Source organism: Erpetoichthys calabaricus, chromosome 16, assembly GCF_900747795.2.
Source record: "Erpetoichthys calabaricus chromosome 16, fErpCal1.3, whole genome shotgun sequence".
NCBI lineage: Eukaryota > Metazoa > Chordata > Cladistia > Polypteriformes > Polypteridae > Erpetoichthys > Erpetoichthys calabaricus.
Window position 1 is genome coordinate 33,263,440 of NC_041409.2, and position 14,914 is coordinate 33,278,353.

The following is a 14,914-nucleotide window of genomic DNA, read 5'->3' on the forward strand; positions in this document are numbered from 1 at the left end:
TTCTTTTACCAAAAAAAAACTAAACCATCCAGCTCTTCATACCTTCTCCTGTTAAACTCCTCTCTCTTTTATCAAACCCAAACAAGCTTCTTTTATAGCTTATATTCACACACCCGGGTGATCTATTCACACTAGACAACTAAGCTTGTAAATAACTAGGAATGTCCTCAATTAAGGCAAATGCTCTAAGAAACCAAAGAACAGGTTTACTTTATAAACCAGCCAATGCAGAGTAGGCTATAACAATGTGTACTTTGGTATTGATAAAGCAGCTTATGTTCATTTTGATAATATTATTTCTTTCCGTTAAGGTGAGATGAATGGTGGATCATGTGTTAATATCTTGAATGATTTTTATATAGTAATTCCAAAATTGTGCTGAAAAGGATCTTTATATTTACTTGTGATGGTTATCCCCATTATTTTAAATTGTTCTGATATTGTGAATGTATAGCTATCCAATTGTGTATGATGTACTAGAGAACTCATTTGGAAAAGTTTATTCAAATTTATAAAACTGATATTTAATTTTATTCACATTGTCATCTAAGATATTTCCACATTGAGTACCGTGTCAGAATGTTTTTTTATGAAATCATTAACTGCAGAATCCTTTAGACAGACTGAGTGATTACTGACCTTGTGGATATCCAAGATTTATACAGTGCACAAACCCATAAAAGCTAATATGTTTGCATATCAAATTTTAGTACATTTGGTGGTACCTTATGTCACCTTGTCTGTATCTGAAGGACATGTATGACACACTGCAATGGAAGCAAGTTCCTCCTCGCCGCCAAGGAAGGAGGATCTATCGTTATGTGTCTCATAATGCCACTTCCCTTTTTTTAGTGTGCGGTAGGCATTTGACTTCAAGGCGGTGCTGCAATATAGGTGTATCAATATAGACTAGAGTGAGGTCAATTGAAAGGTCTGGGAAAGCTGGGCAAATTACATGCTGCTGGAATCTGTAATTATCCCGGTAAGAAGTTAATCTACTTCCAAGTGTGGAAGTTAAACCCAAATGTGTTGCACTTCCAGGCATGACCCTCTGTGCAGAAGTCAGCCGTGTATAATTAGGAAGATAAAAACATTACAACGTAAGATTTCATCTTCTTGGCACTCATTGTAAGTTTGTACTTGTTACCTAAAAAAATATCAAAATATATTGAGAGTTTTTAACTCTTTTTTAATGAGCAGTTCATGCTGTGAAGACATATTTCACAAATTTCTTTACATTGTTCAACATTGATCTTAGAACAGTAACGATGAGCATCTGGTTTCCACCACCCTATGGATACTGAAATTTGTGCCTGACCAGTCTAAAGTGTTCAGATTTTTTACTATAGCAAGTTTAACTCACTTCATGGGGTACACAATGTGATGAAAGTATAAGTTGTAAATCTATGAGTTTAAGCCATTTTAAAAGTACCAAAATTCCTGCCATCATATTCTACATCATATAAATTAGAGCAAACAAACCTGAAAGAGTGTGGAAGTTTTTACTCGGTCATGTTGTACCTTCACACTGTGAAATGTTGTGGCTTTGACACTAAGTTGCTGCTGTAACTTGTCACATATATAGACTGAGAGGGGGCGCTGCAGCTCACTGTGTTATCTTCCTTTTCTTCTGCAGTACCAAGAAACCACCCAGTGAGGGCAACTAACTCCACCCTTTCCTGTTCCGGGGAAGGAGGTGTCACTTCACAACCAAGCAACCAGAGTAACGGAGTTCCTCTGTAACCTAAGAACCACAAGATTACTTTGTGCCAGGCTTTCAGGAGGCTATTATTTATTATACTTCTGATGCCATCCTGCATTTGTTTTCTTTGATTTAATTTGAAGCAAACAGGGATGGCTGGGTTGGTGCCCCATTTATTTTGTTAGGCTGTCATTCCCTCGGACAACCACAAACTGTATTATCTCTGAATCTTCACCTCATCCACTACAATGTATAAATATTAAGCATTCTGATCTGGACTCTTAAGTCTTAACTTTGCCTTTTCTGCTTTACTCAAACATTTGTATCAGAAACAATTTTCAAATCACAATGGTACAATTCTTGTCAGTGTTTCAACAGTGGTAGCACTTATATGTTAAGTTACTCAGTCATGATTTCATGGTCATTCATGACTAAGCCAGTAAAATATGATTTTTTTAATTTCAAGTCGTAATTTCTAAACCTCTAACTTATAGAGTATACAAATACTGTATGTGGAGCATTTGGGGATTTTAGGCACTTGCATAAGTTTAAAACAGCTCACATGCGAATTTAGTATTACCCAGTATTCATCACTTTCCTTACTAAAAGCAAGAAATACGACAGAGTAAGATACCTGATGTTGATGATTTTTCTGAGTTGGGTTTTCTTCTTTTACTTTGTACGTATAATCAAAAAGTAGGAGTAGTTAAAATTGTTTATAAAGAATCGTTTTAATTACCCAAATATTCAAATCTCATATGAATAAGTGTATCTAATCCAAAATGAAGTGCAAAACTCAGTGTGTCGTATTGCTTGGTAGGAACAAATAATACATTTTTTGAGAAAAAGCAGGAGATGCGTGCAAACAAATAAAACATTAACAAAGTGACCGAAACCAAGTCAAGTGGTAAGAATCAAAGTCAAAAATCGTCAAGAATTCAAAACCAGGCAATACACAAAGACTAATAGCAAAGAGAGTGTTTCTTTTTGTGTTTAAAGGATTTATCCACAGATTGGATAAAGCTGGGTGTAAATGCTGACTTTTTATCTTGTAATGTTGATGAACTCGAGGTCACAACAGTTAGGTGAAATGGTGTGTAATACAGGAAAAGCAATAGGACCCTAAAATGCAGCCCTAATCATGATACCCTGGTTTTCTTTCACACCCAGCATTGTGTTTGTTTTTGTTCTTATCTGGTGTATTTTAATCTTTTTTTTTTTTTTAACAGATTATTAAACTACTAGATGGCAAGCGATCACAGACGGTAGGAATTCTAATATCAAGTCTACACCTTGAAATGAAAGACATTCAACAAGGTAAGCCTGAACATCATTCCATGTTAATGGAACACACTCTTCATGGTTACCATCCACACACCTGCATAGATCACAATTTAGATAACTGTCATGTCATGTCTCTGGTTGTGGTGATACCTTTATTTCCTGGAACTTTAGACATATTTTGATATGATAATTACAATTATCCAGTAATATACACAACTTTTTCTCCATTCCTCTGTGGAGCTTAGGATATCTTCGGTAGATTATTATGGTTCAAAGCCAATTAAAATCATATTTGTTTTCTATTGATATCCACTATTTAATGTGTTCATTTTCTATGGGACACATGTACACACACCCTCGTACACATATCGTAGGTATCCATTGCAACAGAATAGTTTAGGGATTCTTAGGATTAAAGCAGAACTGCAACATACAATAATCAGTTATTTGGGTAAATATTATAACAATTAATCAATTAGGTGGCTGTCTGAAGTTTTTGGCATGTAGGTTACACTGGTAGCTCTGAAAGGGCATGTTGCCTGAAATAACTAAATTGAATAAGTTTTGGAAATTGATCATATTCTTAAAAATTAAATTCATTAAAAGAAGAGGAAATCTTCTACATGCCAGTCATTATTCATTGTGGTTAATCTTAAAGGACAAAATAAATGAGCATTTACAAAGAATGCAAAGGTGCACAGGGAGGTGTGCACATGACACTAGTGGTCACTAGACACAGCCCCTGAAGTTTGTGATTATAAAGAGGATTCTAGGTTATTCAGTTTAGAACTGCTGTGAAATGGTAGCGTTTAAAACAGTGCAGTAATAGGTAGAGTTATTCAGCTCAATAAATATGCATGAACAAAGAGTAATTGTGAGTCATGACATGACCCTATAATATCATCAATAGCGAAAGCACTTTTCTCCTCAAATATTGGACCTGCTGCCCAAACAAGTATTCTGATTTTTGTTATGTTTACAAATCTTGTGATTGGTCCATTCATTACAAAAATCGTACAATCTATTCAGAACATATGTTCACAGTAACACAAATATCTATATGCTCACTTTTTCTTTTCTAATGTTTCTTAACTCATCTTATTTTCTGATGCTCCTAAAGTTGTAGACTGCATATACAGTACATCTGGAAGGCAGTTTCAGTAAATGGCACTTTAATGCAGGTCATCTAGGTACTCTTGAGGAGGAAAGCCAAGACTTGTGGCTATCCAGATGAAAATGTTAGATTTTTGCAGGATGATTTCTTCATAATTTAGTGTTTCTTAGGAAATATCCTTTAATGAAGTTGTGTCATGTTTTGAATACTCTCTTGGTTAAGGTTGCACATAATATGGCATTGTAATTTGTTTTTGGGAATATCAGTTTGTCCAACGTGACTGTGTTTGTGTGACCAAGTGCTATGTGATGAACCAGCATCATTTGTAGTGCTGTTTCCCATTTAGTACTTGGTGTTGCCAAATTCTGAGCTCTTAGAAAATGCATAGAGATTTGTTGTACATGTACATAATTCATTTGTGTGTGGATTACTTTATAATTAAAGCATTCAAATGCCTGATCGTAGCACTGCAAAACATGTTTTCATAGTTCGCTATTTATTAAAATGTAATTACATCACACATTTACAGTTTTGTCAACAGTATTGCCTTTCACTTTCTCTGGAAATGTTGAAACTCACCATATAATCAAAGTGTTGTGGTACGTAGTGTTTCATTTGCTTATTAATTCATGGATTTTTTTTTTATTTGTTTGGAATTGAAGTTCTTTCTGTGTTAGAGCAATGGGGTGAGACCTTTAAAAAGCAGGATGGGACAGCCTTGAAAAGATCAGTTTCTCATTTGAAAATGAATATAAACAATCAACATCAGAAATATCTGTTACCACATTTTTATTGTTGACATTATTGGTAATGTCAAATAATTGCTACAGACCTGGACGAAACTGTATACTTTGTACCAATTCCCCTTTCTGTTCTGAGGAGTAAATTGTGATGGCAGCATCTACTTAAATGTTAATCTTTTAACACCCTAACTGACATGTAAGGTGCAAAGATTGTTTTTTTATATTCTTATCTGTTAGTTTTTCAATGTTTCCTAAGGAACAAGTACCCCAGAATGATGCCTGCGGTGCTCTAATCATGGGAATTCCAATGTGAAAATGTATTTGCATCTTTTTAGAATAAAATTATACAACACTGGCATGTATATGTGTGTAACATTGTTGTGAGAGCTGTGTGTGTGTTGTGTGTATGTGTGTGTGCGTGTGTGTGCATGTGTGTGTGTGAGTAGTGGATGTGACCTTCAAACTAATTGTTATCTTGATGGTGCTTAGGGCGAGAGGCTTTGTATAAAAATGTCTAGCTATTAAAGGTACTGTGATTACATGTCAATCATTTAAATCATCTTAGATGTCTTTGGCAATTTTGTATCCATTATAAGGGTCACCTGGCATCTTTACCTGGCTGGAACACCAATGAGGTGGATGGATGGGGGAAGACAGCTTCTTTAGTGCACTGTCTTACCTGGAACACTAGATGGCAGCCCCTTTGTGTTGCAGTGGTTCCCCCGGATTCCCACAGGGCATCATAGTACATGGATTTCTTTGGCTCAGCCTTATTGGGTTCTGTGGGTGCCGCCAGGGGGTGGTGCAGGAACTGGGGAGCCTCACTTTGTTGGATTCCTACCTCACCTGGAAGTGCTCCCGAGCCAATTCTTTTGGACGGGAGGTACTTCAGAGTACTAAAAGAAGCCAACTACCTCACTACCGGTGAGCAAGAGTCAGGAGTTGGAGGACACCGCTTGCGTGGGGAAGTGGAGGAGGCAGTGAGAGAGAAAGACAAGAGAGGACGAGGCATTGCTGAGTGCTGTATATTGAGTGCTCTGTTGCTGAATTTGTATTGATGGTGGCGAGAAGCACTTTAGGAAAAGAGTCTTGTGTTTTTACACTCGTTTCCGAGCCTGCTTGTGTTGGCTGTTTGGGGAGCTGGAGCACCCCCTGGTGTCCACACCATTTAAAGTTCATTACAGGGGTTTACAGTTTTTTTTTTTTTTTTAAGATGTTGCAATGTTGCCTTTCTCTCTGTGGCCGGCCATGCAGTGGGTAAAGTGGGTTCAGCAAATAGATGTTTGGGTAATGTGGCATACATCATTGATTTTTTTATACAGATTATAGATGTAGCTGCATTAGTTTTAAAGAATGTGTATATAAACATGCAACACACACACTCACACAGAAACATATGTTTAGTGCATACTGTATATATAAGGGCAAACACTCTTGTGTGATAATACAAGTAAATGCTGACATAAAATATAATTATCTCCACTATATGCAATAAAAACTTAAATAAAATGTCTGTAAATATGTATGTATTCGTTATAAATGTTGCATGATGTTTTGAGATGTTTTGAGACTTGTTTTCAATTTTTATTGCATTTAATTTGTGAATGGCATGTTGGTACAGTGGTGAGTACTGCAGTCTCACCTGGTCATTGTGTATGCAGGTTTTTCTCCAGGTACTTTGTCTATCTAGGTTTGGATACTGCTTTGTTCTTGTCACTGATGGGATATGCTCTTGTCCCATGTGTCTGTAAATTGTATCAAGTATGGTGACTCATTGCTTAGTGCTATAACCTCAATCTCTGGTGACCTACGTTCAATTCTAAACTTGGGTCATTATCTATATGTTGTCTTTGTTTCTTTTGGGTATTATAACTTCAATTTCTGTTCAGGCATTTGGTGAATTTAAACTTGCACAGTATAAATAAGCATTGTATTGTTAATGATAACACCCTGATGTAGGACTTGTGCCATGTCTAATGCTGGTTTCCATTTTTGGCACAGTCCTGCTATAATAGACTCCCCCACAACTCTGTAAGGAAATTCAGCAAGTGGGTAAACATGAAAATATATTGGTGTATCCTTCAATCTCCATAAGTCAATATAAATGTCATGATGGCTGATGTCATGCCAAAAATGTTCAGTACATGGCTGGAACCAACACTAGACAGGAATCACCACCTCCCACTGGGCCAATTTATATTTGCCTATGCTTAATAATATTGGAAACTCATTCTCATATTAGGATAAAATCAATCCTGTATCTCCAGGATACAACACAGTCAAGCATTCATTCATGTCAAATTCAGCAGCAACACAATTCTAACTCTTCTGCAGAACTATGAAATCAGATAGTCCAATGTACAGTATATTCAGGAATTATTCAGACCCCTTTCTTTTTTTCACATTGTGATATGTTGCAGCCTCCTGTTAAATCATTTGAATTGTTTTTCCCTACATCAAGCAACACTCAGTATCCCAGAATGACAAAGGGAAAACAGGATTTTAGAAGTTTTTGCAAATTTATTAAAAATAAAACATAGAGCTGTGCCATTGACAAAAGTATTCAGACCCTTTACTCGGTACTTAGAGGAAGCCCTTTTGGCAGTAATTACAGCCTGGAATCTTCTTGAGTTTGACACAACAAGCTTCACACTTCTGAATTTGGGAATGAATTTTCTACCATTCTTCTCTGTAAATCCTCTCATGCTCAGTCAGGTTGAGATAGTAACCATTGATTTGCCGTTATTTTTAGGTCACTCCAGCGATGTTTTATTCTGTTCAAGTCTGGGCTTTGGCTGAGTAACTCAAGGACATTCCCAGACTTGTCTCTAAGCCACTCCTGTGTTGTCTTTGCTTTGTGTTTAAGACCATTTCTTGGTGGAAGGAGACCTCTTTACCCAGTGTGAGGTGCAAAGCACTCTGAGCAGGTTTTCATTAAGGATATCTCTAGACTTTGCTCCATTCAGCTTTCTCTTGACTATCTAGTCTTCCAATCTTTGTTGCTGCCACTACCATGTTTTACTGTTGGAATGGTATTGCACAGGTGATGAGCAGCACCTGGTTTCCCCCAGTCATTATGCTAATCTTGGCTTTATCAGACCAGAGAATCTTGTTTCTCACGTTCGGAGAGTCCTTAAGTTGCCAACTTACATTTACCTTTGTTCACTGGTGAAGAAACCTGTCCTTCACTCAAGAACAGAATAACATCTTCCTTGCTAACTTTTAATACAGTGCTTTCAGGAAATAACCGTTAATTATATCTCTCTATTATAAAAAAAAATTTTGGAGACGAGACGTGATTTTCTCAGAGAGACACTTACATGTCCCATGAGACGAGAGTTTGTGCCAAGAAATTTAACCACACCTGAGGCCGGAAATAAAAGACAAAGTAGATGACAAAGTAGAACATCATAAAGAATTCAAAAACACTGGCGTGGTACACATGCAGAGCAGGTTAGAGATAATGGAAGTACGAAAATTTGAAAGTCTCAAAAAAAGGCTAGTAAAGATTGCATTAGCGCAAAGAAACGGAAATTATTACTCGGTGAAATAATGGAAAAGCAAAAAGAGATTGAATATATTGTTCGGCTTTAACATTAAGTCAGAGACTTGTAGATCGTCTAATTTGTGTTGCCATCAGGGAAAATAAAGTAGTGTTTCTTCCCAATGAAGAGGCTTATCCGCGAGAATTAAAAGATTCCAAAAGCGTTGGCAACGTACACATGCAGAGCAGGTTAGAGATAATTGAAGAACGAAAATTCAAATGTCTCAAAAAATGATAGTAAAGATCACATTAGCGCAAACAAACGGAAATTATTACTTGGTGAAATAACAGAACGGCGTAAAGAGACTGAATATATTGTTTGGATTTAAAGTTTAATTCAGAGACTTGTAGATCGTCTAATTTGTGTTGCCAGGGAAAAAGAAAGTAGTGTTTCTTCCCAATGAAGAGGCGTATCTGCGAGAATTAAAAGATTTGTTGTTTGATGAAAGTGAAATCCCACAAGAGAAAATTTCAAGCCCCGCGAGACAAGAGCTTATGCAAAGAGATTTGAAAAAGTCCTGCCCACATAACCATGCACACGGTTCAATCATTTCTCAATTGTGTGAATGCTATTGTCAGACACATTTCTTGTAGATAGAAAGAAACGATTTTCACTCACATGCAGTTATATGTTGCATTGTCACGATGTAATTCCAAACACAGAATCAAAATTCAATGCGATATTGATGAAAAGGTAAAAGCGAAAAGAGATTGAATATATGGACATAGGTGATATGACAGAAGTATGTAGATATTGTTTGGCTTTAAGCTTTAAGTCTGAGACTTGTAGATCGTCTGATTCGTGTTGCCATCAGAGAAAATTAGTGTTTCTTCCCAATGGCAGAGTGGTGGCTCTGAGGCTAGGGATCTGCACTGGCAATCGGAAGGTTGCCAGTTCGAATCCCGTAAATGCCAAAAGGGACTCTGCTCTGTTGGGCCCTTACGCAAGGCCCTTAACCTGCAATTGCTGAGCGCTTTGAGTATTGAGAAAAAGCGCTATATAAATGCAAAGAATTAATGAAGAGGCGTATCCATGACAAAGTTTTGTTGTTTGGTGAAAGTGTAACATACACGAGTGACAGAGACGTGAATTTGCTGGCGGGAAGCGGGAGAGGGGGTTGGTGAGCGAAGCGAGCAGGGCGCAAAGCCCCATAGTTTTCACAAAAATTGACAACATTTTGTCCATACGAATGGATATCAGACATTGTAGATTGTGCAACACAAGTTACAAAAGATTTTTTTATCTTTTTTTCATCTACATTTTTCACATTGTATTCCACTGTCCAGTGATGATCACCTATTGATGCTGCTAAGTATAAATATTCAATGTTTAATTTTTCCACAAAACATTTTTCTCTGTCACCACTACAAACTTACATGGGCTATGTAATATTTAAAAGAACAATCATTTTAGATGGGGATTTCCTTCAAGGACAACATTAATAAATACTTGTTAAAGTCAAAAGAAACTTTGAGGAGAACTTTGCAAAGAAAGTTTGACTGTTTTCATATTTTACAAAAGAATACAGTAGGATACAATCTCACACTGTGTCATGATGAGTAGATTAGGACTTTAATAATTAAGGCAATGAAAGGGTGCCATAGTATAAGATAGTAAAACAGTTTTTTGACTAAGCAAAATGTTATTGTTCTGTAGTAGTCTGAATATTGCTGTAAGTGAATAAGGTCAGACTGAGAGTACAACCGAGCAAAGCTGGTGGTGTTTGACATCACTTAGAGTTAAGAACTCGACCTAGATACAAAGTAGAAAACCAGAGGCGAGTTAAGTGCTTCAAGCTTATGATTTTTAGTAAAAAAAAGTTCAAAGGTGAAAAGTATTCTGCCAAATGACTATGTTGATAGGACAACTTTTTATTTGCATTTTTAAGTTTGAAATATAGGCTGATTAGGTGTCGGGATCAATAAATTAGTTGGACGTGAGGAGTATAGTTGGTAGCCTAGTAGCTGAAAGTTTAGTTTCTTATAGTTATATTCCAGTGACTGCTCAATTGTGCTCCCTTTCTGGTTTGATGCACTGTATAGTATATGTTTGGAGTTTACGTTTTTTGTTTTGTTTCATTACTTTACTTGTTAATGGATATAATAGAAACCTGAGGGTTGCATGATGCACTGTGGTAACAAGGAGACTGATGGCACCTTGTGTGGAGGTTGCTATTTTCCTCATGCCTGCCTTGATTTCCACTGGTTGGTGTGGTTCTTCCCACAGTCAAAAGACATGCAAGTTAGATAGATGTGTGTTTCTAAATTGAACTGCATATGTGTTCATTGTGTAATGGATTGACACTCTGTCCATGTGTTGTTCCTGCCTTACACACGAATGTTGCAAAAGGCTCCATCTGTCCTGAGATTCTGCCCGGGTGGAGCAAACTTCTGAATTGATTCATATGGCAAAATTTGAATAACAATCTGCAATATGCAGGATAACTATTAAAGGTTTAAATTCAATGTGAAAGAAGGAAGGACTTTTTCTACGTAAATTTTATCAGGTCATCCATTTTATATCTCACATTCCATATTATAGTCCTGGTGAGTTTGTGATTAATTTTTGTGACAACACTACTGTACTGGTTTAAGAATGGCAGCAGTTACCTGTATTCTCCACAAGAGAGCAGTAAAAGCACCATTGAATCGATACCACAAAAATAAGCAACAGACTCTGTGTTTTTTTTTAAACTGATAAATAACAAAAATACCATAAATATAAATTAGATATCACAAATCTGCATCTCATCTATCCATCCAAAAGTTAATTTTCAAACCCACAACATACAATTAAAATATTGTGGATAAGCACTTCAGAAGTTCTGCATACTGTCAGAATACTTACCTTTAAGGTCCATCCCTAAATCAATTTTTATGCCTTTCTTAGTCCAAGTCATTATCATGGGCACTAGGAACCCCTGTTGGATTAGATAAAGCTTTATTTGTGCTTATAGAAGATTAAAGGCGACCAAGTACAACTACAGATATGATAATATTCTTAAGGAGGTCACAGAGAGAGACAATCATGACATAACTTTCTCAAATTAGCTTAATTTAGTTCAGTGTCACAGGGGCCAGAGGGCTTCCCCAGCAGCACTTGGCAGGGTTACAGTCATTCACAGTGGTTAACAAATTTACGCAATACACTCATACTAGGCCAGTATGTCAGTTTACCTAAACTCTGTCTTTGGATGTGTGGGAAAAAACTTAAGCATATTCCACATGTGCAACATTCAAGGAGTTCTAAACCAAGGATTTTGTACCCATTACGTGGCACCACTGCCCCCCCGCACTGCATGATATTCCTCAATGTTTTCTGGATACAGGTGGTCAGGTGTTGCTTCAAATACAGTAAAATGTTTATTTATTATATTCATCCTAGTATTACACATTGTGTATATAGTTCTTTTTTTATTATTTTAGTGAAGAAAATAACATTACATACAATCATGTCTAACATATAGAACAAAGAAGATAGCATTACATACAATCAAGTCGAACGTGAAAAAACAGAATTCAGCCCCCACCTGAGAGAAAGAGAGGAGAGCCAACAGAAACGGCAATACTTTAAAAACAAAAAAGAAGGGAGAATGTCCTTTTTCCCCAGTATAAATGCTCACACTAAAATTTTTATTAACGAGATCTTTCCATATTTTAAAAGAGTTCTTTTTACAGATCCTGTATTCAAGAATGTAATTTTTCCAGTTTCAGATAGTACAGAACATACCCATTGACTTACAACAGGTGGGTTGGGATTCTTCCATTTGAGCAAGATAAGTTAACATGCTAATAATGTGGTGTAGGTACACAGCTGTTAATGGGTTAGGAATGATTGTGACACCAAGACTGTCTGACAGGCATTAAAAGATTTTTGTTTAAAATGATGTTAAGTTGACGAAGGAAGGAAGGAAGGAAAGAAAGAAAATGAATAAATGAACTTTATTTGTCCTCAGAGGGACAGAAGCCCTTGATATATATAAATACAGTGGTGTGAAAAACTATTTGCCCCCTTCCTGATTTCTTATTCTTTTGCATGTTTGTCACACAAAATGTTTCTGATCATCAAACACATTTAACCATTAGTCAAATATAACACAAGTAAACACAAAATGCAGTTTTTAAATGATGGTTTTTATTATTTAGGGAGAAAAAAAATCCAAACCTACATGGCCCTGTGTGAAAAGTAATTGCCCCCTTGTTAAAAAATAACCTAACTGTGGTGTATCACACCTGAGTTCAATTTCCGTAGCCACCCCCAGGCCTGATTACTGCCACACCTGTTTCAATCAAGAAATCACTTAAATAGGAGCTGCCTGACACAGAGAAGTAGACCAAAAGCACCTCAAAAGCTAGACATCATGCCAAGATCCAAAGAAATTCAGGAACAAATGAGAACAGAAGTAATTGAGATCTATCAGTCTGGTAAAGGTTATAAAGCCATTTCTAAAGCTTTGGGACTCCAGCGAACCACAGTGAGAGCCATTGTCCACAAATGGCAAAAACATGGAACAGTGGTGAACCTTCCCAGGAGTGGCCGGCTGACCAAAATTACCCCAAGAGCGCAGAGACGACTCATCCGAGAGGTCACAAAAGACCCCAGGACAACGTCTAAAGAACTGCAGGCCTCACTTGCCTCAATTAAGGTCAGTGTTCACGACTCCACCATAAGAAAGAGACTGGGCAAAAACAGCCTGCATGGCAGATTTCCAAGACGCAAACCACTGTTAAGCAAAAAGAACATTAGGGCTCGTCTCAATTTTGCTAAGAAACATCTCAATGATTGCCAAGACTTTTGGGAAAATACCTTGTGGACTAATGAGACAAAAGTTGAACTTTTTGGAAGGCAAATGTCCCGTTACATCTGGCGTAAAAGGAACACAGCATTTCAGAAAAAGAACATCATACCAACAGTAAAATATGGTGGTGGTAGTGTGATGGTTTGGGGTTGTTTTTGCTGCTTCAGGACCTGGAAGGCTTGCTGTGATAGATGGAACCATGAATTCTACTGTCTACCAAAAAATCCTGAAGGAGAATGTCCGGCCATCTGTTCGTCAACTCAAGCTGAAGCGATCTTGGGTGCTGCAACAGGACAATGACCCAAAACACACCAGCAAATCCACCTCTGAATGGCTGAAGAAAAACAAAATGAAGACTTTGGAGTGGCCTAGTCAAAGTCCTGACCTGAATCCAATTGAGATGCTATGGCATGACCTTAAAAAGGCGGTTCATGCTAGAAAACCCTCAAATAAAGCTGAATTACAACAATTTTGCAAAGATGAGTGGGCCAAAATTCCTCCAGAGCGCTGTAAAAGACTCATTGCAAGTTATCGCAAACGCTTGATTGCAGTTATTGCTGCTAAGGGTGGCCCAATCAGTTATTAGGTTCAGGGGGCAATTACTTTTTCACACAGGGCCATGTAGGTTTGGATTTTTTTTTCTCCCTAAATAATAAAAACCACCATTTACAAACTGCATTTTGTGTTTACTTGTGTTATATTTGACTAATGGTTAAATGTGTTTGATGATCAGAAACATTTTATGTGACAAACATGCAAAAGAATAAGAAATCAGGAAGGGGGCAAATAGTTTTTCACACCACTGTAGATAAATAAATGTATATACAGATACATTTAGGTCCATAAATATTTGGACAGAGACAACTTTTTTCTAATTTTGGTTCTGTACATTACCACAATGAATTTTAAATGAAACCACTGTGACAACTGGCTCGGACACAGACAGGCAGACACGTTCATGTCACCCAACACACATTTATTTACACTATTATGTACAATCTTATCGTGCTCACAGACCCCAAAGTCCTGGCCTCTCAACAATGCCTTCTCTCTCTTCAGGCCGCCTCCTTGCCGTCCTCCCGACATCATCTTCCTTCCTCCCGACTCTTGTCAATGACTGGAGGGAGGCGGCCCCTTTTATACACACCCGGATGTGCTCCAGGTGCTCCCCGGCAATCTTCCACCGGCACTCCCCAGTGTGGCGAAAGTGTCGGCTGTGTACCCGGAAGCACTCCGGGTGTTCCCTCTTTTCTTCCCCCCAGCACTTCCGGGTGTGGCGGAAGCGCTAGGGTCCAGGGTGCCCAAGGCATCAGGGCACCCCCTGGCGGTGGCCACGGGCACCTACAGGGTAGAGCTTCCAAGCTCTGTACCCGTGGCCCCCAATACAACCAGGGCGGACGCCCCCTCGCGTTCTGGAGGAGGAATGAGCCCTCCTCCTGTCCTCCTGGGCGTCCCGGCCAGGCATGAGCCCTGTCCAGGTGCCACACCACTCAGATGCAGTTGAAGTGCAGACTTTCTGCTTTAATTCAGTGGGGTGAACAAAACGATTGCATAAAAATGTGAGGCAACTAAAGCATTTTTTTAACACAATCCCTTCATTTCAGGGGCTGAAAAGTAATTGGATAAATTAAATAACTGGAAACAAAATGTTCATTTCTAATACTTGGTTGAAAATTATGGAGAATCCACTGCATCCATTAAATAATGTCATCTCCAGACAGAAGAGCA

At 37.8% G+C, this 14,914-nt stretch overlaps 1 protein-coding gene across 2 annotated transcripts in view; it reads left to right on the forward strand.

Moving 5' to 3' along the window:
* The window catches only part of LOC114667097 (formin-like), a 613,004-nt gene that overhangs the window by 298,911 nt on the left and 299,179 nt on the right, over nt 1–14,914 (forward strand). For both annotated transcript variants that reach the window (XM_051920062.1, XM_028822231.2), the window contains one exon: nt 2,932–3,019. In XM_051920062.1, the coding sequence (XP_051776022.1) occupies nt 2,932–3,019 (88 nt within the window). The remainder of the gene's footprint in view (nt 1–2,931; nt 3,020–14,914) is intronic.